Source organism: Phasianus colchicus, chromosome 1 (genome assembly GCF_987193195.1).
Source record: "Phasianus colchicus chromosome 1, bPhaCol1.hap1.1, whole genome shotgun sequence".
Lineage (NCBI taxonomy): Eukaryota > Metazoa > Chordata > Aves > Galliformes > Phasianidae > Phasianus > Phasianus colchicus.
Window position 1 is genome coordinate 41,666,696 of NC_143436.1, and position 24,601 is coordinate 41,691,296.

General features: G+C 37.1%; 1 protein-coding gene and 1 long non-coding RNA gene across 5 annotated transcripts in view; one reads left to right on the top strand and one right to left on the bottom strand.

Moving 5' to 3' along the window:
* Positions 1-24,601, top strand: part of TMTC2 (transmembrane O-mannosyltransferase targeting cadherins 2) — a 235,915-nt gene that overhangs the window by 129,558 nt on the left and 81,756 nt on the right. For all 4 annotated transcript variants that reach the window (XM_031589647.2, XM_031589648.2, XM_090139358.1 and 1 more), the window contains exon 3: positions 12,837-13,665. In XM_031589647.2, coding sequence (XP_031445507.2) covers positions 12,837-13,665 — 829 coding nt within the window. The remainder of the gene's footprint in view (positions 1-12,836; positions 13,666-24,601) is intronic.
* Positions 3,420-10,454, bottom strand: LOC149919525 (uncharacterized). The gene is made up of 4 exons (XR_016463631.1): positions 10,240-10,454; positions 8,301-8,458; positions 3,788-3,847; positions 3,420-3,561 (listed from the first exon to the last, which is right to left on the bottom strand). It is a non-coding gene; the product is annotated as an uncharacterized LOC149919525 (long non-coding RNA).

Consider the following 24,601-nt stretch of genomic DNA (forward strand, 5'->3'; position numbering starts at 1 on the left):
CTGTTAGACTGCCATAGTGATTCCTCGAGTCAGACTTCAGTGCAACAAAGGAAATTCAGAATTCATTACGTGGATATTAGTCGTGTCCTCATTAGTAAATCAGAGGGAAAAGAAAAACACACAAAAAAAACAACAGAACAAAAACCCTTGACGTGTCAAAGGATGCACATGCCGTAAGTGTCTACAGTACCTACAGAGGGAGAAGTATAAATATATATGTCTATATGTAGGCATGTATGTATATATAAGTAAATGAAAGGATTGGAAGTCTTGGAACTTTGCTGCAAGTTGTAGTAGACCTGCTTAAGTGTTGGGTTTTTTTTCTTCCCTCTTTCTCCCCAAATCCTCTGTAGCCTCCTCTGCAACTACTTTTCTGGTGACTCTCTGGAGGTTTACAGTTAGAAGGTGGAGGGGAACTGCTGTGAAGCTGGCAATAGGATGATCTCATCATATTAAGAGCTGTGGCTATTTATGTTGTACCCATCCGAGATGGGCAGGCTTTGGGTCCATTTAAAAAATCTGAGATTTAACCAAATTGGAACTGCTGGCAATCATTCTTTTAGCAAATATTTTTAAGTTCAACAATAAGGAGAATAGAGAAAACAGAAGGAAGAGGGGTCATAGAAGAGGTTCCCAAACCTTCTTTCTGGTTTTATTCTCACGTTCATATTTATTTCCATCTCTGTACCTTTACTTTGTGATTTATTTTGTGGATACTTTGTGGAATTGTGGATATTTCCACAATTAACAACTATGTACACCCTCCAGTTCCAATGCCTTCCTTTTTTTTTTTTTTTTTTTTTTTTTAATCTTTTTTTTTTTTTTTCCCCCAGTTTCTCTGAGAAAGGAAGGGGTAAAAACTTCAGTTTCTTCTTATTTCAACTCATTAATGTTCTCCTTTAAGTCTTTGTCCCTGTACATTCTTTCTCATTTCTTCTCTTGGTTTCTGATTTTTGTTTCTCTTTTAAATTATTGATTTCTCTAACTCAGGAGATTTGCATCCATTCCCACCATATTTATTCCCTCTGCCTTTCTTCCACTCATTAAAGCCAAAAAAAAAAAAAAAAGATTCATTGTTTTTCCTTAATTTATTTTGATGGAAAGAAGATTCCAGGATTATGTTGTTCATCATTATGGTATAAGAGCAAATTATTGTAATCTTTCATCTGTATTGCACTAAAAGCTTCATTTCTGGTTAGCACATTTTAGCTGAAAACTATGCAACAATGGAGAGATATCCTTTTATAGCTAAAATTCCCTTGACTTCTTTAGACTTTTTTATTCCTTAATAGAAAGCAGCACTACTATAATTGTGGTGGTAAAAATATATAACAAATTTTATGGGGAGAGGTAGTATCTTTTTATTAGGTCAGTTGTTCCTCTTTGGCTCATTTTTCCAATTATAGTCTGTATGTTTTCCTAGTCATGCTGCTTTCTCTAATAGAAGATGCTATCTCCCTTCATACCTTTCTTCACTCATGTAAGAACAATAAGTCTTCTGTCTCTATTCTTAGTGAGATTCTGGCATGCAAGGTAACTGATGATGGCTCAAAACTGATTAATTCTTTCAAATAAATTCTTTCATATAAGAGTAGCGGTCAAAATTGTCAGCTAAAGGCTACAAGCCCAGTTTAGCTGGACTTGCTGTATATCTGTCTAGCTGAATATTTAAATCATACAGTTCTGGAATAATAAGTAGCAGATGATACTTACTATACTTGAGCTTCCCAGAATGTAATGTTGGATCATGTTAAAATTTTACAAGACTCCAGACGTGAAGGTGGACCTCACCATTTCCAAAGGCACTGTAGCATTTCAGTGTAATAAGTGGCTGAAACAAATAGTAAAAGTAGTTGAGGCATATAATTCATTTGGTAAAATGTATTGCAGCAGAATCACGTTGCCATATCACATAGTAAAAGAGGTCACTACTGTCTGTAGCACTTATTATTTGTATAATAGACACAAGGGAGCAGAGCCTCCTTGAGCGACCAGAGAAAACATCATTACAAATTCTTACTGCTTTTACAAGTATGACATCTGAATTTAGAGGCAGTAGGGAAAAATTAGAGCAAAAGGAAACAAAAGGTTTTAAAGTAATCTGCTTAATATAATCTGGCATGTCAGTGTCAGAACTCATCGGAGAAGCAGCATCTTGATCTAATGTCAGGTATAAGGATAACTATTCCCTCCATGAGGGAGAAATGGGATATGTTTTAGAGGGAGTCTTAAGGCACTTTTGAGAGGTGAATGATGAGCTGATGGTAGATCTGTGAGTGAAGTGGATTGTTGGAAACCCAGATAAAACACTCAGATAAAAGTGGAGAAGTTCACCTTAAGCATCTGAATATTATCAAGAAGCTGAAGATGTGCGTAATTCCAGAGGATAGTCAGAATTTTCTGTAATATTAGTAAATTTGGAGCTTTCCTTATGTCACATCTTCAAAGATGATGTACTGGCCTTGAAAACAAACAGCCTGTGTAAAATGGATGGATGTTCTTAAGACTGCCAGATGAGGATGAAGTCTCATGGCCGTGCCATCCTTCTTAAGCCATGATGGCTCAAGGACTTCTTGTTTTGTTGTTGTTATGCATTTTATGTTAAGTTTCGTTTAAAGTTTTTTCCCCAAACACTTAGTAAAATGAGATGTTTTTTCTTAAGGTTTAATAGTTCCTATTGAGCTCATGTAATTATTACTATCTAAATTTAATAATTAGAAAATAAATATGATACAAGGGTTAGTCCAGTTATACCTGCATTTTAATTTTAAGAAGTCAGGCACACGGCTCTGTTGTCTTCTCATCACCTTCCCACTGTCATCCTTCATTAGCAAATCCAACAATTTAACCTGAAAGCCAGGTGATTAGTTTCTATCACGTCAAGTGTTTATGTGCCTGTCTCATGCTTGAAGGTTTTTTTTTTTTTCAATCAGTGTCAGGGGCTGGAAGTAGCTTTGCTCTCAGTTTGGAGTAAGAGGAGGACTCAGGTTAGTGTGCCATTTAGTTTGGGTCAGCAGCACGCTCTGTGCCTCACTTACAGGGGGCCTGAGGCAACTGAGTTTAGTTCACAAAACCTTGCTAATTTTTTTTTATACTGAATTATGTTGATCTGCTAATCTCTACAAATCTGTGTTTTATATTTAAGATTTCTTATTAGAAAGAAGCCAAAGGCTCAAAATAGGAGCGACTCTGAGGATTTTTATTTTGCTGGTTTTACTGTAGCTGAAACATCCAGTGATGTGGGTATCTGCATAATATAATACATCCTCTTCCAAATCCTGCCTTCTTTTTTTGCATTCTCAAAGAAATCCCACACTCATTAAATAGCTTTCTATTATGATAACTTGGAAAAAGAACTGCTGTACTTCAGCCTTCCCACTGAGTGAAGTCTCATTATAAATCATCTCTTTATGGTTCCAAAGTGCTACACTTCCAAACTTCACTCATTAATGACACTGGAATGAATTTCAGAGTTGCTGGCTGTTTGTGCTGGAACCACACAGGAAACACTGTTGCTGTCGACTTCCTTGATGCCTGAAACACGTCTGCAATGCATGAGGCCTGCAAACCAAGAATTAATAGGGAAGGATGTATGTATGTGTGTGAATATGAATGAATGAATATGTGCAGGCAAAATCAATTACATTTGCACCATTTTTATTTCTTCCTCCTTTGTTTGGCCCAGAAAGTGGAGACACTTATTTAAAACAAATGTTTTGATAGAGTACTGAATATATTTTAAAATTAATTTTCTTAATTTCTTCAAAAAGAATGTATATATACTTACATTTCCTTCATAGAACCTGGAATGTTTTAGAGCCTGGCTGATGTGACCACTGATCATTGCCTAGTGGGAAGTATTAAAGATCATACTTATTAAAAATCAGACATTCGTGTAAGTTTTATATAATTGGTTAAGACGCTTTAGGATACTTCTTACGGTACCAACGATTGACCTCTTTTATGTACTTCACCCCCTAATAGTTTGGTTGAGAAGTATTTTGGTGTTGGTTCAGAGAAGGTTACTCGCTACTCCATTTCTTCATTTTAGCTTAATGGATCATGATGAGTCACCATGCCAATTTCAGTCCCATTACATGAATTAAGCTTTGTCATCCATATTCTAGTTCACCATTTTTTATAGCTTTCTTTTTATTTGGATTATTAAGGATATGATTTTGCATTACTGAGGTCAGTAATTGCTTTACTTCTTACTCTATCTCTAGATCAAACCCTAATAATTCAGTTCATGATTATAAAAGGCCTGTATTTAATACCCTTTAAAAAGATATTTAAAGTAAAAATAGTAAAAATAACACACACACACAAAAGATAATCTTTGTATTTCATGTGTAGGAAATCAAGTAGACGATATTTCTACTTGAGTATTATATAGTTCTTCCCAAATACAATTCCCAACTTTGTGTTAAGATTTGTGGTTTTTATTATTGGTTAAATATTCTTATATGTGTTTGTGTATTTCTATTCCTGTGATATTGTTGCAGTGCTACTTGCTAGAATCACTGGATGGTCATTATTTATGTATCCAGACAGTACTATTTGCTGAAAAAATGTTTAATTTGTTCTATTTGTTTTTTAATAGGTTTTCATTCCCGTTTCTATTTAGTATATTCTATAGGGAATGAATATAAAAAACTTCCCTAGAAATTAACATAGAACATGGCAAACCTCTTTTTAAATTAGTCTTTGAGCATAACTGATTCTATAAGAAACTAGCTTGATCTAATGGAAAAAGAGGAGAAAATGAAATTGTTATTAAAATGCTAATTCTCCCCGTCTTGCTTCTCTAAGATTTCAGTATTATTGGTCAGGTCTTACAGAGGCTGTTAGTATTCTTTCAGAGTTATCTTTCAAGAAGTGACTTTGAATCTCCAAAGTATGTAAGCCTTTTTTTGAAGCTTTTTCAGAAGACTTTCTGAGACTCATGGCCATATTACTTTTTCTTCTCCAATTCTTTGTGGTTCCCACTGCTTCAAATGTGATATTATTGTAGCATAGAATGAACAGATTGCATCCAGATCATGTTAGCCTAGTATGGAGTTTTTCACACAAATGTGTTCTGAGTAACTAAAAAATTACCTTTATTTTTTCCTATCTCTCTGAATCAATAGATTTGAAAATATATTTGCCAAAATCAGCTTTTAATATATGTTTTTTTAGAAGTGATTTTTTTGGAGGATCTTAAATGAATCTTCATTAATAATATAAAGTGCCTTCTGAACTGATGAGTAAGTTCTGCATATCACAAGGAATTTTAGTTATCAATTTATCTGTGTTTAACCTTTACTACAGTTACAGTTTCTAATATATTTTCTTTGTTAGGAAGAAGATTCAAGATAGCTTTGCTACTTGTTCTTTCCTTATACTTTAGAGATGCAATTATACAAAACATCTACTTTCTTGACTTGGTCAATGATAAAACAAACAAGCAAAAAAAAACCAAACAAACAACAACAAAAAAAAACACATAAGATTGGGTGGTTTTTCACTGCAGATTCTGATTTTTTTTCGTTCTGTGCCCTTCTAGATGACGGATTTCTGTGACACCTGGATATGTTTTTCTATCAAAACTGGAAACAGCTTGATGTTTATCCCATGTACAGAAATTTTTTATTGATGATTCCCTCCTACTGGATTAATAGAACTGATTAGTCATTGCCACAGGCTTAATTTGAGAATAAATGACATTTTTACTCGTGAAATCAATTTTCATTTGCATTAGTCAGTATCTGTCTATTTACATGCTTACAGTATTTGTTTTTCTTCCACTGAATCTTAAGCAAACTCTTAAGCTTCAAATCTCCTTTATTACCATCTTATTAGTGTAGGGAACATATGAAATGTGCCACAGTAATTTTTGGAGTGGGTTGGGAGGAATGATTGCACATGTACTCTAAGAGTTATTTTATACTTTGCCTTCTTTTCCTTAAGCATGTCTGCATATTGTATACAGCAGACTTCCCTTAGAAGAAAAAAATACATATTCATCCGTTCAAGTGATCAGAGCTTTAGTAACTTCTCAGTATTCGTCAACACTATGCATAAGGTGACTATCTCAAAAGCATTGCCATATCAGACTTACATGCTGCCATGCAGGAAATACAAGTGGCACTGTGGGTCTCAACCTTGGGAACTCGTTTCCTTGCTGAGTGGACAGCCTGGCTGCACAGCACATGCAGGCTTTGCCTTCCTAGCAGGATCTTCCCTCTTTTCCTTGGGCTCTGCTCATGAGGTTGCTCAGGTGTAACCCCAAGCCTGAGCCTGGCTACTCTTCCCTGAGACCCTCAGGTCCTTTGTAGTCAGTGCTTCAGGGGTAAATTTTCCCTTAGGTCCCTTTCAACTTATGTGAATCACTATTCAAAAAAAGCAGTGCAAAGACAAACACAAGTCCTGTCGTGTTCTGTGCTTGAGTGTGTTATTTGTGTCTCGTGGTATATTATAAAAAGTATGTAAAAAATCTCAAGCATGTATTCCATTTTGTTATGTATGCTGTTAGCATTTTGCAGAGCCCGGCTTGGATTATTTACTTAGCTCTTTTTTCCTTAACTTTTTTTTTTATATCTTGTACGTCATCAAGAAACTTTAACATTATCATGCCAACTTTGGAGTCAGTACTGCTGTTAACGTTCCCACTTGATTGGTTTGGTATGTGGCCATTACATGGTGGAAATTGCTGGCATCAATGGCACTATTTTATCGACCAGAAAGCTTGATTTTTTATTATTTTTATAGTAAACAGAAACAAACATTTACATTGTTTGATGTCATGCTAAAACTCTCAACACAAAATATGTGCCTTTTTGTGGCTTTTGTTTTTATATTTTCCCTTCAACATGTATGCATTTATCTTGGAGTAGAGGAATGCTTATGTTGAAGACAAGGAGAGCAATAGTAAGAAAAAATATAGATTTTACATGATAGTGGACATGTTAAAAATACAGATACATTTTTATTAACCTTGTCCTTATATTTTTTTTTCTTGAGATTTTGAATGTGTATACAGTAGTTTTTATTGTAGGAAGAGAGAATGTCATAATGACAGAGACCATCCTGAAACTGATGGATCCGGAGTGCAAATTATTAATATATATGATTCTTTTTGTTTTAAAAAAATGTGTTAGATTTGGCTGGATTTTAGAAGTGTTCAAAAATGCTGATATGACTGAGGGAACAAAATGTGAGGATGATCTGAACTAACAATTTGGCTGAAGTGATGAAAACTCTAAAACAAATTAGGATTGCAGAAAGCTTTGGTATTTAATGCAGAAACGACTGGAGCATGATTGGGTTAATGGGGACATTACTTTTTCTTTCCCACAAATTTACTCTATTCTTAAAGACAGCATAGAGCTGTAGAACCAACCTCCATGGCAGGTTTTTGCCATGTATCCCTGTACTTAGTAGCAGAAAGTGTCTCCTGATAGCTAACTGAAATTTTCCTTTCTTGAACTGAAGCTTATTATTTTTATCCTTTGGACAAAGATGTAGAAAACAGATTATTCCTTTCCTGTTTTCAGTAGTCATTTCTGTACTGGCAGGCAGCTGTCATGCATAAACAGCTTATGTTCTTCATTCTTTCCTCACGGGGCACGTTTTTCTAGATCGCTAATCAGTCTCCACTCATTCTCCTCCACTGACCTCTTTCTCTCTGTTTCCTCCATTTATTTCTAATGTTATATGCTGGAAGCAGGCAGTTTTAGGAATTCCTTGTATTGAGAAGAGTGGAAATATTACTTGAAGCATGTGTCTAGAAGGGTGTGCTTTCATTGGCAGTCCCAGAACGATGTTTGCCTTTTAAGCAGTGGTTTAAGGGAGCTGCTTGTGATCCGCTGTAATTTCAGATGTTTCTCAAAAGAACCCACCACTTGCTTCACATCACATACGGGTGCAATTTTATGCAGTCAGAGTTGCCCCTGCCTTTTGTACAGCATTCTTTTTGTGAACATTTATCTGTTCTTCTGAGGATGAATTTGAATTCCAGTTCTGCCTTCCAATAAGCATGTTTCATTGAGCTCTCAGCATTTTGGCTGCACAATTACATAACATGCAGCACCCTCACTTTTGTGCAAAACCACTGTACCAATGAAATACAGCCACTGCTGTTAGACTACATATCTAACTGTATCCTACTAATTGCAGGGCTGGACAGTACTCCTGGGCAGTCTGGCCATTCAAATGTAATGTCTTAGTCTCAGAGGACTCCTCACCTCCTGTGTTTAAGTGGGTTGAGCCCAGGTAGATGGCTGTAGCTACACAATTGTCACACTGAGCAGACTTACCTTCAGAGAGTCTTCTTTTTTGCATGGCTCGTGCTCACGGATTATCAAGGGAATGTTGTCCTTCTGCTCTTGTATTACTTTTGGTCATTCATTGGTTGCTCTTAACACAATTTATCATTTTCAGGGTAGTTCCAGCAACTATTTTTTCAGCTGAGAGACTGGGAGTTTATTTTAAAGATTCATATTAAAGATTTTAGAGGAAGACCTTAAATTTTAAATGCCACTATTTGTTATTCAATTTTAATTTTAATAATGCAAGTCAACATTAATAAAGACTGCTCAAATTGTGCTACTTGTTAATTACAGTAAAAATATGTACACATACTCTTCAGCTGCTTTATGAATGCAGTAACTTCTTCACCGAGGAAGAACCATGTGGGTTCATAACACAAAGTAAATGGCATTAAATTGGTCACAGCACTGGAAAAGCTACAGGCAGAACTCCAGCTCCAGGGAAGAACAGGCCTTCAGGCTGCTGTTGCTGTCTGTCCAATGTAAATGAGCTGACCTCGTTTGGTGGGTCATGAGCCAGGAACAAAAATAGTGGGAACAAGAAGGGAAGGTGGAGAGGGAGTTGGGAAGGCTGCTGCCAGCTCAGTAAGGAGCCAAACTTGGGCTGTGGCAAGCTGCCTTGTTCCTGGCCCAGCTGGGTTTTGAACTCAGGTTCAGCTTAGACTCAGCTCATCTGTGATCCTGTCAGGGAACAAGATACTGTCAGCCTAGTCTGGTGATTTGGCTGCTTTGGGAAGCCCCAGTTCTCGAGCCAACATATTTTCAAGGAGCTCTATGTTGGAAAAGAAACTCTTTTTTGAGTAATGCCTGATGACTTACCCAGTTTATTTTCTGTATTTCCCAAGTTCTATAAATAGCAAATTGTGTGTGGTTAGCCCTGGTGATTTTGATATCTGGCCCGTCTGACCACATGCTGCATTTAATGTTGCTTTGTACAGTGGACAAGGTGAGGTTAAAAGAACAGTGTCTTTTGAAAATACTTTGGATATTGCTTAGGTGATGACTGAGCTTTGGCAGGGGCTGCCCAATCAAGCAATCTGCTGCAGTGCCTTATTTAAGAGCAGTATAATGGAGTGAGGAATTAGGATTTAATGCAAGGGAAATGTACAATGTGGGTGGGTCATGCAGATGGATTTTGGTAGGGAGATGAAAAGGGCTTCTGCAGTCACAAGCACTAAAATTGCGGTGGTGGTACTTGACTGTTAGCAGGCAGGAGAGATGTTAAATCTGATCTAAATCAGTGCTCATTTTTTCCCCAGATGAAAATGACTACTTATGAAAGGTTAGAGGATTTATGGGGGTGTCAAAACATATGGCAGATGGGCTGGATTAGGGCTCATGAGTACAGTAATCCAAATCCTTGCTGCCAAGCATTACCAAGGATCTCTTCCTGCTGCTGGGCTGCACTAAGTGCATGCAGGGGAGGAGTTGCTGGTGAAAGTGCTTATCAAAGCAGAGTTCATTTTGAAAGCACTTTCTTTGCAGATGGAAGTTTACTGGTGAGCTGATGATATTGCATCATATTTTGATTGTTTTTTCCCCCTCTCATTGGTTCTCTGTACAAAGCCTGGAAGAAAGCAAAGCCAGAATATGAGCTAAGCGTAATTATCTTTGACCATATTAGTGCAAAAGTCATGAGGTTAAATGTTGAGAGAGGAAAAAAATGAGTCTGTCATTCCCCTTTGGAGCCAACTCTATCTGTGATAAACTGTTTTTGTTTTGTTTAGGTTTTTTTTTAAGTATTGGGAAGTATTTTAGGGTTGTTTTTTTTTTTTTTTTTTTTCCTTTAATTAAATCCAGAGGATGTCATCTGAACCATGAAAAATTTGCAGTGGTAGCTCAGTGTTACACAGGTTATTGGTAGCTGCAGTGAACGTGTAGTTAGTCTTAAAAAGATGTACAACTGCTGGCTTTTGAGAAGACTCACGTGTCAAAAAGCTGCTGTGGAGGGATGCAGACCACTTGTCTCTAAGGCAATGAGAGGAACCTGCACTCCACTCCTGTTGCCCAATAATTAAGCTCTGGAATTTGCCAGAGGTCCGCCTCTGGTTTAAGTAGTACTCTGCAGCATGATAGATAGATATGCTGGAGTGGAAAATCGCCTGCTTGAACTCCACTGTTCATGTGCTGAGATATTTCATTTGACACTGGTGTAAAGTCTTAAACAAAAGTATTCTTAGAGCATGAAACACAATACTGCGTATAGAAATGTGGTGTTCTTTATAGATCCAAAACGTCTGAGGATCCAGACCTTACAGATCTTAAATTTAAGCTTAAAAGGAAGGCTGTAAATAATTACTGTAGCAGTGAGGATGGATTAGCTTTGAGGTCCAGATTGTTTGCATTCTAAGGCTAGGAGCAAGCGGCAAACTTTTCATTGTTACTGTTTTATGATGTATGAAGAAGATCTGAAAGTTTTTAGCAGATTTCTCTCTCTGTTAACCACAAGGAATGGTGTATCTGCTGCAGTGTGAGCATTGTTGAAGAACTTTGTAATGTGAACTCTCATAGTGTTTAGTTGAAAAGTGCAATTGTTAGAACTTTAGGAAAGGGAGATTTCTCTCTGGTTGTTAAGCAGTCTAAGCAATCCATGAAAGCTTGCTTCTTGTCTATTAATCAAGTTTCACTTGCTAAGTACTCAGGATGTCTTAATCTTTTTAGTGCTATGTGGTCTTCCAGCAAAGACCTGCTCTGAATTCCTAATTAAACAAGCAAACAAATGAACAAAACTCCCCATCTTCCACTTTCCAGCTTATTATTTTTTTCTCTTTCTAAGCAGTCTCCTGTACTCCTCTGTAGAGACTACAGAAGGATATATAAAAAGAGCAAAAAAGGGTCACATTTAGCATATGAGAGTTTTTCATCTGCATGTTTGAAGGAAACAAGTTTGAAAATAATGGAGCCAGAGAGGAGAAGGCAAAGATTTTAATGTACCAAAATATACTGCGAATGGAAGAGCAAGTTGAATCAGGAAAATATTTTTTTACTATGAAGGAATACATGCCATTAAATAGTTTAAATTCACAAGGAAAAGTGAATGGGAGTAAATTTCTTCATGAGATAAGCTAATAAGTTATGATGACTAGACCACAGTTTGGGTGACCTGTTGATAGGCAGCTAAAATGGAGTAGCACAGTTGCCTATATGTCAAGATATCGAGGAGAGAGTGCTCCCATGAAGAAGAAAAATGCTGTTTGAAAGAAATAAGATAAAAAATTCCACTGTGAGGTCTTGTTTATGAATAACAAACATAAGAAACGTTCAGTGAATAACCATACCAGGAATGTGTAGTTTGAGATGGATAAAAAAACAGACCTAATAAAAAGAAAGATGATTGACAACTAATTTTTTGTAATAATGGGGGGAAATAATAACAAAGTGCTTACACTGTGTATGGAGCTATTTGGCAAATAATTTTTCTGTTCTTACAGAAAGCATCTAAGAAAATGAAATATAAAAATTACTCATATTTTTGCTTTTACAGATATTTCTGTGAAAAAGAGATTAATCCAAAACAGCTTTTATTTAGGGTGCCCATGTAGTTGAGAGTAGAATTTAAGCTCATCAATCTTAGAAATAGGTGAGAAGGTCTGTCTTCTGATTTTCATTCAGGCAGAAGTGGTATGTTTCTGCAAGTGTATGAATAAGTAAGTACTTTGTAGTGGGGAGGGGGAGAACCCAACAAGCAGCTTCAGCTGGCAAATGTTGAGTTATTCCATAAATAAGTGGCAGCTTATGGTTGCTAGTATGATGACATGAGTAGGTGGAGGCATCTGAGTGCTTCACGTATTTTTATTTAGATGAATATAAAGATGTGAAAGATTTTTAAAGCGGTGATTTAATATGGTGCTCTTGAAGAAAAAAATAAAACAACGTTGTTCGGCTGTGAGATGCAAAATGAAATGGAGCTTTCAGTAATAGGCACATCTGATGTGCCTATGAACATTTTAATTAACTGGAACTGGAAGTCCTAAACATGGGAACTGTTTGTTTTCTTTTCTGGACTTGCTGGAATGTTTATTTGGTTGTTAGGTGAAATTCCTTAAGTATTACTTTAGGAAATGTGTCTGTTAGGAAAAATGGAGCAGTCTCGTAACTTTAAATTCTGTTGAGGCAAACTGTTGGTTTTGCCACAACCAGAAGCGAATAAGGGATTTGGGAGGTTATATGGAGACCAATGTAATGTTCCATAAATTCCTCTAAATTACATATTCTTCTTCAAACCGTTACATGGCTACTTGGGATAAGTGATAAGCAAGGACTGACAGCTCTAAGATCTCAAGACTTGATTCTGATACAAGCTTCAGAGGGCTTACAAGAAAGAACCTGTTCTTTTAGTTTATGGTCAGCAGTGTAGAGTTCACTCCAGCTTTCTGTGAACCAGACACCTGAGACAGATCTGCAGTGCTTGCTTTTCATTACCAAAAATAGTTGTATGAGATAGTTCTCGATTCCTTTTGTTTGTGAATTAAATACCTCATGCTAATTTATACTTATGATTGTTGTTTTTTTTTTTTCTTTCAGAGGAAGAATTTGAACCTTTTCTTCAGCATCGGTTTATTGACCTCCTGGGGGACTGCACTGCTGGGTGTCCGCTTATACTGGATGGGCAACAAGCCCCCAAGTTTTTCCAACTCTGACAATCCAGCAGCTGATTCAGACAGTTTTCTCACACGAATGCTGACCTTCCTTTACTTGCCAACAAAGAATCTCTGGCTGTTATTCTGCCCAGACACCCTCAGCTTTGACTGGTCAATGGATGCTGTGCCTCTTCTGAAGGCAGTCAGCGACTGGAGAAATCTACACACTGTGGCCTTCTATGCTGGACTTTTCCTCCTTGCCTACTTCAGCTTGAAGGGCTCCAGCAATGAAAGAGAATGCAATGGGAAAAGCATAATGAACGGCAAGCAGAATGCTAATGGGCATAGCTGTCACTCTGAAATGGAATATAAGACAGTGGAGGGGAAGTCAAGTTTTGCATCAAAGGAAGAGAATGGCATAAAAAAGCATGAAATCCCGAAACTACAGCTTCCTTCAACTGAGAACATTGTCATTCTGTCTCTGTCTTTGTTAATAGTGCCCTTTATTCCTGCCACAAACCTATTTTTCTATGTTGGCTTTGTAATAGCAGAGCGTGTGCTGTATGTTCCTAGTATGGGCTTCTGCCTGCTGGTTACAGTAGGTGTCAGAGCCCTTTATGTCAAAGCCCAAAAACGCTTTCTGAAGAACTTGGTTTTTTTTTCCACTGCTGCATTGATTGTTTTCTATGGACTCAAGACTGTTGTCAGAAATGGGGACTGGCAGAATGAGGAGATGCTGTATAGGTCAGGAATAAAAGTAAACCCTGCTAAAGGTAATTTTTACTCTTTATGATAAATAGTTCACTTCTTCTTATCTGTCCTTGCCTTTGAATTGTCTGATTTTGTTAACTGTTTCTAAAGACGATGCTCAGAAAATGTCCATTTAAAACTGTATACTTCAGTAGAAATGAGGAAAAACAGGAATGTGTTCTGATTATGTGTCACAGGTTTCACATCAGCATGCAGAAAACAAGATCCTAAGGTAAGATGACACTTTATTTTTCATTGATCTTAGTGCTATATTTTGAAATTTACGAAGGAATATGAGTATTACAGACCCCATCCTGATAGTTTTCCATTTGGAGTCTGGTTTCAGTCAACCTAACGGAGCTTTTTCTAATGTTCACTGGATGTTCTATTTGCTGTGAACAGAAATATTACAAGAAATAGTAAAGAACAGCATTAGCAAGGTGGTGTTTTTTTTTTTTTTTTTTTTTTTTTTTTTTTTTTAATTTCATCTGACACAAATAATGTCAGTGCTACATAATAAAAATGAGGAAATTAGGTCATACTATTCAGTCTAGGAAATTACTGTGGTTCCTCATGTATGCAAGTACTGTAAAGAGTTACTGTCAAATACTAACACCTTCATGTTAATGTTTAAATGTCATTGGTAACATTGCCCAGCTATTTCACCCAAAGATTGTATCTGTGCTGTAGTGAAATGTGACTGCAGCTAGTGTAAATACATCCAAACTGGCAGTAAACTGGTTCGTTTAGGGATTGGTAGCAGTGTTTAGCTGTAGTTCTGTAGTTTAAGCATGTACAGTAGATCCAGCTGGGAATCCTTGATGCCTTGGCTGTCTGCTCTTGGCACACAAGTAAGTTTATGTGAGAGCAGTCAAAATACCACCTGTGAGTGCAGTGTAGGCATTGACTAAACCATCATTATTCACAATTCATCAGGAGTGAGAAGGGATCACTGATTGCTTTGCCTGTGTATGAAAGAAAAATTTGACAGTGCTTGAACATATCACACTTGAGTTTTTCCAGTTTGCTACTCCAAAGCCCATTATATGATGTGAAGTCATCTGCTGACAGGACTGTGCATTTTGGTTAGGCAGTTATGCCATAGTCTAAAAGCTGTGATGATTAGAAGCAAATGCAGATGTTACTATGAGCTGATAGAGAGTGTAAAAGTGGATTTGGCAGATAAGGTGCCTTCCAAAGCAGTGTTAGAGTAGCTTGTCAATCATCAGTCTGACTTTGTAACTCTTCATTGTATGCTTTGTTGCCCTAGATAAAAATGAAGGTAAAACTGTGAATCTGGTTGCTGCAGTAAGTGACTTTTTTTTTTTTAAGTCTGAACAAGCACATCCTATTTCTACTTTTTTTTTCTTTTTTTTTTTTTTTTCCCCAGAACTAGATTAGTGTATGAGGGCAAAAAAAAAAAAAAAAAAAAAAAGAGAAGTAACTGAACAAAAATGCTGAAATACCACAGTGATTGTAAGATGCGGTGAGACCAATTTAGTGACAGTGTAAAGCTTGCACTAAAATGTTGGAGCTCCTTGAAAAGACAAAATGTGTATTAAAAAATTAAATTATGTTGCCTTTGTTCTTGGTAGAGACCCCAGATATCTCAGACTATAAGCAGTCATCTACTTGCTTTGAGCCAGTTTTAGTGATTAAAAAGAAAAAAAATCTACTTTTTGTTCAGTATTAGAATTCAGTATAGTGTTGTCTGGAAAGTAGACTACTGTGTATTATGCTCCCAGGAGACAAGGCGAGCTATTTTCATCATAGACATCTCAGTATGCACAGACTTATGTATATATGATTGCCATATAAGCTGACATTAAGTTTCTCGTATGATATGCAAAAGCAAAGACTGCGTGTCAGTGTGGTGATACAGACATGACTGAGCTGACTGTAAATCTCCTTAAAATATCCTGTTAAACTTCTGCTGAATATTTACTAGCCCACACACATTGTTACAAGGCTGGGTATCAGAAACTCCCAGCTAAAGCAACCTGTCACCCAACTCTATTCATTATTGTGAATACCTCCTAGATTATCCCTGGCTTTGACTATGCTAATTGTATTTTCTATTTCTCATACTGTCAGGCAAGCCTGACTGGACTAGACTGGCTGCCAATCCAGCCAAAGCATTAGGAGATCAGCAATTCACAGTACTCTTCAGTAACTAAAAGAAGTTGACGTAGAAAAAACAATTTATTTTTGTTTGCCTCCTTAGGAAAAAAAAAAAAAAAAAATTGAATGCTAGTGATAAATAGGCTATTCAAACAGAAATACAATGGACTGTTCAATCAAATGTTTTAGTGGAGATGGGTTTTCCTTCCTTTTGGACTGCTAAGAAGAAGCTGCCACTCCTCATTTCTCCTTATGAGTGTTTTCTTACTTCTGATCATTTTGATCAGCAGAGTTGTTTTCCCTGAAGGCTCCATTAATCCTCCCTCCTCCTGTAAGGAGCTTCTGAACAATAGCATCTTCTATAATAGGCTGAAGAGGAAAGAGGGATCCCTTCAAAAGCTCCCGGGTGGGAACTGATACAAAGTAGAAATCTGCAAGAGCAGTTTTGTTAGAGCTGGGAGTGGAGTTGTTTCTGTATTCTGGTCTAGTGGAAGGAAACTGTTCTGCAGCTGGATATGTGACAGCCTTGACCTGATGTGCTTGGCTAATAAGGTCGATGGAGAGGTGAGTTATTAGCACAGGTGCATCCATGTGCTAATGTGACTGAACTGTCTTGGAAAGCTGTTATTTCATATGGTGTTGGTTTATAATCAAGTCCTCTGTGTTGCAGTATGTCTAAGAATATAATCTCTCTGCTGCTGAGAAGCTGTTGGATGAAGTTGTTCAGTGGCTTCTCAGTCCTCAGTGACAAAATGGGTGTTTACTGCTTTCCAGAGCTCTTTGTCAGGACTCACACTGGGGCACTGCAGAATCACAGGCAGAGAAGCAGTGTTCTGCCTTAGGTGAGGGAACTGCTGCCCTGCAAGCAGCTGTCGCCTTCGTGGGGTTACATTTTTCCAGCCTGTTTGTGCCAATCACTGACAATGTGGAAAAAAATACTCCAAAGTGCATCATGCTTTGATCACCTTGTCTGTCAAAATAAACAAATAAATAAATAAAAAAGCACAACAACTCCAAAACTAAAACAACAACAACAAAGCCACACCATGTAAGATTCAAGTGTACCAATCCTGCTGAGGCTGCCCACGGTGCTGTGCAGGCCCAGGCCTCCCTGAGGGTGTGCCACAGTGGCTGCCGGCATTAGCTGATGGAGTGAGAGCAGGATTTGAGATTCCATGTCCCTGTCTGTTGTTTGGCTTGCTCCTTTGCTGTTCTGGTTATTACTAGTATTTCAGATATCTTTAAAGTAATCTGAGCCTTGCCTCATGGTTTGTTAGCACATGGGGGAAAAACAGGCAAGGCTGATGAAGGTAGTTTATGGGTTCTGAAGTGGCTGTGTGTGTGTTTTGACACCAGGGAGGGAAAGGCACAAGTGTTTCTCTCTGCTGCCTTCAACTTAATGAGCAGCTGAATGGATATAAAACAGTTCACGTTATTTAAGGGTTCTTTTATAGTGAAGGAAGCCTTCTAACATGTAAAAACAAACAAAAAAGTTAAAAGTGGGTGGTAGCTGTCACATCTTTTCCAATTAGACTGAGTCATTCTTTGCTCATAGTTACCTTGTGTATAATGTGAAATTATAATGACACTGCATCTTGTTATCTCAAGTTTTCTCTGTAGTACCAGAAGTAGCTTCAAAAAGCATCATCTTGTACTTCCAGTCCGATTTGTACCTTGTAGTCCACATCAGAACAATCTTTCATGTTCATAGATTTTTGCTGTACTGTTAAAGGTACTGAATAAAGAAGTAGAAAATAGCAGAAAGAAGCTTAAGCTGTTAGACTGCTGCAGAGGTATTAGTTTCTTGATCATATTTACGGGTGGAATTTTAGTTCCTGGTTCCTACTGTGAGATTTATAAGTGAATTTTGAAGATCGTTCCTGAGGCACGTTGATATGCTGTATCAAATTCTGCACCTTTACTCAATGGATGCTTAACTTTAACTGTGCACTGAAGTCTTAATAAATTCAAATATATATGACAACATTACATGAATACAGGATGAAGCAGGTACTTCTGGAAGCAGTATTGCCACATCGCTGTGGTGCCTACACTTGGACTGATGAATCAACATGATGTTGTCAGACAATAGTTGTCATTCCATACAAGTAGAGAGACACTTCTTATCTTTCCATTCTTCCTTCTATTCCCAGTTCTTAAAACTATAAATCTTTCAATTTTGCTGAATATTTTTAAAAGATAGTCTAATATTGAAATACACTTCTCAACTATGATGTTCCTTTTCCCTATTCTACTCTTCTTTTTTCATTTGTGACAAGGTTGTCAGATCTTCCTGCCTCATTCTGCTATATTGGCAATGTAGAAGATTTGTAGAATTTGCTTTGCTTTTTGGCATTTTGGCATAGCCTTGGTTTCAGTCCCTGGAACTTCATAGTTTATTACATTTTGTTTGTTTGCTTCATTTCTTATCATCAGTTTAACATAGGATTGGCAAGAACTGCCTTTGTACATACCTGTGTGAAGTATGTGAAGATACAAGTATGAATTCTAACATTATGAAACTTCTTAGTTGAACAAAAATGTGTGGAGTGGCTCTATGCTCATTTGAATAGTCATAAAAAGTAATTGCATTTTTGTTTCATAAGTAGTTTATATGCCACTTTGGGTTACTAGTTTAGAATTTTGTTTGCCATTGGCTAAATTGAAGGAGTCCTTAAAGCTAAATTTAGCTTATTTTATCTCACCTGTGCAGCATAATACCTGCCTTTCCATCTGAACTGGAAAAAAAAAAAAAAAGAATGTTTCTTATTTTAAATGGGTTTTAAAATTGCAAATTTATTTTTTTTCTGTATCAAATTGTTTGTACTAGATAATTTCCTCTTCAGTTTATATCTTTAATACTGCAGCAATCAAACACATTTACTTTAGAAGTCGTTTTAAATAAAAAAAGTATAGGAAAAAAAAATCCCTAACTTGAATTAATTTTGTTCCCTGTTAATATAAATGTATATATATTTTAGTACCCAAATTTTGCTCACCCAACAGTTGCCCCTCACCTTCCCTTCCCCTCTCCCCCTCCCAAAATAATATAAATAAATATATAAAAATCCATGCTTGTAGTTGTAGAGCTTTTGTGGTCTGGTTTTCTGTGCATTTGGCTAGAAGTAAATACTAGGAGCTGTTTCCATCTGATTTGACAGTTTTCTGCTGTTACCCCAATCTTAAAAAATGATTCTGTGCTAACAGTAGCTGTGAGTAAGCAGTCCTACCTTCCTCCTTCAAGAGACAATGAAAATAGTATCTATTAGTGCAGCAAGGAATAGTTATAATATCTTGTTGTATGCTAGGTGAAGAAGGAATATTTCCTTAAAGGAAAAAAGGGTACAATAAACCAGTATTTTCCATGATTACTAATATTATTTTATCACTAGTAATGACAAGGTGAAAGGAGAACATATGTTTAGAAGTATGGCCTTCTTTGAATGTGCTTATTGTTAAGAGCGCCTTCACCAGAACTTTTTGGCATTTAATCTTTTGACAAAATGGTGGATGGATATTACTCTGACTTGTATTATTATTTTCAGCCTTGCTCAGAAACTTAAATTTGGCTTCTTTTTTTTTTTTTTTTTAAATGTAAAGGAACTCTAACTTCTGTCTTGGCTGTAGAATGTTTACAGCCATCAATAATAAGCCTTACACTATCTACTGTAAATGGAAATCCACCCAATAATTAAATTATTTTATGGAAGTAAAAAATTAAATGACTAACACATTTTAAAATATTGTTAGCAATACATAAATTTGTATATCTATGTAGTTCTTTTATTGGGGTGTATGTAAGATACTGTGTTGTGTGTTGTGTTTTTTTTTTTTGTTGTTGTTTTTTTTTTTTTTTTTTTTTAAACAAAAGTGTTTTTGAGGAATAAAGGTAGTTCAGGATGCTTAAGTGTTCTTAAAAGAAATAGAAAATACTTTTTCTGTCTGCCAGTCATAACAGCTTAAAAACAGAAAGCTTATACCAGCAAGTGAACTGCCTGGAATTGTTTGGAAGTTAAATAAAAATACTGCTCTCTTAAAATAGTGTAGGGCTATGTAAATGGCAGAACTGCTGCCATGGTTGATGAGAAAGCATGGAAAGAATAGCCATTAGTTGTTTGGGAAACAGCCATAGTTACCTAGAGCATTTGAGCATCCCACAGGCAGTCCAGCCGCAGCAAAACAGTCTGGTTATGCTAAATATGTTGGAGAGCTGAAGGAAAGTGGTTTACACTTCAGTTCAAAGTCTAAATTTATTCTCCAGTGTCAGTATTCTTTCTTTCAGTTCTTCAGCAGTGCTGTAATTTCCTTTGAAACCCAAGTCACTGTGGGATACCTGCTGCTCCTTCAGCAGGATGCCAGAAAGCCCAATATTCTTTCTTAATGTCTGTAGAGGACTGAAAACAAGGATAGTAAATACATATTTTTTCCCTTTTGCACAGTCCAACAATATCTCTGATATGTGAATCCTAAATAGCAGTAAAAAGCGAATCTGTTATTAACTACTGGCTAGACTTTATTTTTCCCTTCTGCATATACTAAGAATTTAAGGAAATAAACAATTTTGAGACATGGACTCTATTACTCTGTTTTGAAACATGGACTCATCAGGCTGTTACTCCTTCCTCAGCCTTCCCAGAGGTGCTCTGCAGAATCACTCAACAAGCTCAACTGTGCTGAAAACTGCAGTTCAAAAACTCCACCCCTGGTCCAATAGGAATTAGTTTTGGCAAAGTGTCTTTTTGTAGCATAACAAGTGGAGTGGATTATGTTTGAGGTTAATTTTTTACTTTTTTTTTTTTTTTTTTTTTTCCAAAAACTGATAGTTTATTCTTTTTCCTGTCTGATTAAAGATCTGGCCTTCAGTCCATTTTCATGTATGTTACGGACCTAGACTGATTATTTTGGAGACAAAGAATTACTAGTAAAAGGAAAATTGAGATTATCCAGGCTGTTTCTCAAACTAAGCATGCTTGTTTAGATACTCATCCAGCTGTTCCATTATCTTACTTTCTTTACATACTGGTTTTCATCATGAGTTATGTGTCTTCATTTTCCTGTCTGTAGTAGATCGCATAGGAGTATGTGTTGAGGCTCTATGCATAAGTCTGGTAGAGAAACAAACCTTTGATGTGAACATGACAGTAATTTACACACATTTTGATGTCTCTTTACGCCTTTTCTGGCAATGAAAAATCCATTTTTTTTTTTTCCAATATCCTTTGTAACCAGGTGTTACTCACTTCTCTTGCTTAGATTATCATGTCTGCCAGCTCTGAGTCACATGAAAATTAGGTGATGGCTGATATGATGGCAGTTGCAGTAGAGAATCATAGAATCACCGAGGTTGGAAAATACCTCCAAGATCATCCACTCCAACTATCCTCCTATCACCAATATATTCCACTAAACCATGTCCCTCAGCGTAACATACATCTAAATGTTCCATGAACATTTACAGGATCGGTGACTCCACCACCTCCTTGGGCAGCCCATTCCAGCACGTGACCACTCTTCTGGAGAAGAAGCTTTTTCTAATGTCCAACCTGAATCTCCCTTGGCACAACTTGAGGCCAATCCCTCTAGTCCTATCACAAGTTATGTAGGAGAAGATGCCCATCCCCAGTTCACCACATCCTCCTTTCTGGTAGTTGTAGAGAGTGATAAGATCTCCCCTGGGCTTCCTCCAGACTAAAAAATCCCAGTTCCCTCAGCCACTTCTCATATGACTTGTGCTCCAGACCTCTTATCAGCTTTGTTGCCCTTCTCTGAACAGGCTCCAAGGCATCAGTGTCTTTTCTTGTGGTGAGGGACCCAAAACTGAACACACTACTCAAGGTGTAGCCTCGCCATTGCTAAGTACAGAGGGATGATCATTTCCCTGTTCCTGCTGACAGCACTATTTTTGGTACAAGCCAAGATGCCATTGGCCTTCTTGGCCAACTGAGCACACTGCTGACTCATGTTCAGCCAAGTGTCAACCAGTACCCCCATGTCTGTTTCCTTTATAACAGTCTTCCAGCCACTCTGTCCCAAGCCTGTGGCATTGCCTGGGGTTGTTGTGGGCAAAGTGTAGGATCCAGCACTTGGTCTTGTTGAACCTCATGCCATTGCCCTCAGCCCAGCTTTCTAGCCTGTTCAGATCGCCCTGTAAGGCCTACCTACCCCCAGGTAGATCGACACTTCCTGCCAACTTGGTGTTATCAGTAGATTTACTGATAACATACACTCAATGTCCTTTTCCAGATCATCAGTAAAGATATTTACAGGACCCAGTACTGACCTCTGGGGTAACATTACTCGTGACCAGTTGCTAACTAGATTTAACTCCATTCACCACCACTCTCTAGGTGCAGCTGTCCAGCCAGTTCTTTACCCAGCAAAGAGTGTATCTGTTGAAGCCATGGGCTACTAGATTCTCCAAGGGGATACTGTGGGAGGAGAGCAGAAGACTTGCGTTTAGTTTTGTTCCTAAATACAGAAAAGATTTAAAAAAATAGGCAAACTTCTTGTTCTCTTTGCTTAGACATTGTGGCATGTTGAACTTCTGTTTCTGTTCTCACAATGTAGAAGATAGAGTATGGGCTATGAGGGATGCTAGTGAATTATTTTAGTCTCTTTACTTAGTTTCACTTCTTGCAAAAGATGAAGTGTGTTTTTTTATGATCTATCTTCTTCTGTGTGATCCGTATTTCCATACTAGTATGAACATTTATTGGATGGTAAAGCTTCACAGAGTCTATCTTGCCTTAATAAGTGATTTAAAAATGGGCAAACAGAACTCACCTTGAAGTCTCATAGAGAAGCTTTCTTCCCAAACATGAAGTATATTGCCTTTTCCAAATCTGACACATGTAGTCCTCTTAGAATTACCTTGGTTTGATAAACTCCAGCCCTTCTGTGACTGTTCTGGCATGTTCCCAGGTCGTTGTCCTCTCTGTTACCCTTGCCTGGAAGTGGGCCAACTTGATCCATCTACTTTAGCTCTGAGAACCAGGGCTGTCATTTCAGTTGGTTAAGTACACCCTTCCATTTCTGTAGGAATCTAGCTTACAGTCCACCACTTGGGATTTAAGTGATAGTTTTGAAATATGTATTACTATTTTTAGAATCCTTCCTGCTGTTTAGAAAGCTATGTAAGTTTGCAAATTTAACACACAGTCACATCTTTTCCTGAGTTAGTTTAGTTCTCTAAAGCATTCATCAGGGCTGATCCTGAAGTGTCTGGGATGATCTCTCTCTTTCTTGAACAATTTGAGTCCATCTTCTCTGCAAAATAGAATTCCTTATGTCATGAGAGCTTTGAGTCAGCCCTGGTTCACTACTTTGTTCTTGATTCTTGTGAAGCCTCATGATATGGCTTACAGTGTTCACACACTTGCACTGCACGTAGCTAAGAAAGCTATGAAATAAAAAATGTCATCTGGGTCTCCTGTGATTTAGAACAGTGACCACATTAGATATTAAGGGTAGCATAATTCACTTTTTCTACCTTCTTTTTTATCTTACCTGAGTCAATTGATTCCTTCTTCTAGACTAAACAGAGCAAATGATGAAGCCTAGGAGCAGTCCTTCCTTAGCAAATGCTTAGTATCATCTCAGTTTCATTGAGCTGACAGAGCCACTGTTCTGTCCTTTGGGAAGAAAATGTTAACTTTTTGTAACATAGCAAGAGGAATGGGTATATTGGACAGTGGTGTTGAACATAGCAGAAAATGTCATGTATTCATATCTATTTGTAACGCAGTTTTAAAAATAAATAAAACTGCAGCACCTGCCTGACAAAATTCAGTTGTTTTAGTGCCCGTGCTGGCAAGTACTGGAGAGCTTTCAGAGCTCTGTATAGAATTCAGTTGTGTTTTTCTTTCACCTTCTGTCACTCGAAAAGTCTCAGAATAGATCAACAGATAGTATAAATAATGTTCTTAATAAAAAGAATAGTATATAATGCTTAGGTGGTGGTAGATCTCTAATACAGTGTCTCAATGTTAATGCATACCCACTGCTATAAAAAAAAAAAAATCAACACATAACGTAGATTAAACTCATAAATTATAAGTACATAGAGACCATTTATCACTTTAGGAAACAAGGAACAGAACACTTCTGCTGTTGTTTTAGCAAAACAAGGTAACTTGATCAAAGTGTCTATTAACAAGTAAAATTTTTGTACAGAAAATATTGTAAATTGTAAGTGAATTTCTGGCATATTTTGACATATTCATAACTTCTTTGGAACAATATAAAGAACAGAAATACCCTGTATGAATGAATTGTAATGTTTTCTTAGTGGAACTTATAATAAAGCTCTTCAGCTTCCAACAAAGTAACCTTTAGTGCTTAGGTGAACTTCTCTGCACTCAAACCAGTTAAAAAAAACAACATTATCTAATTGATCTCCTGAATATATCTGTAAGATAGAGTATGTCTGTACTGTAGAAGAACTTGTTCTCTTCATTTACTTTTTTGGTGAGTGCAACTGAGCTTTCAGACTTTTTATTCAGAAAAGCTATTTTTCTTCTGCTAGTGAAAATCTTTTCCTCTCTAGAACAAAGTGATTGCTTGATGAAATGTGAATGCTAAAGACTGAAGCACCACTTTATTTTATGCAGTAGTACCCTTGACAGAAAAAAAAAGCCATAAATTGCTGATGAATAGAACCTTCTGACAAGAAGGAAGAGGTGTTGCTCTTTACAGCTATGAATGTAGCCTCTTAAATGTAAATGGTATATCTGATACTGAGCTCTCTATTACAGCGAAGTCCTGATATCTGAGATCTTGTTGACCGCTACAAATGGTCAAACAAAATGGCAAAATCTCAGTCTTTTTTTTTTCTTCAGT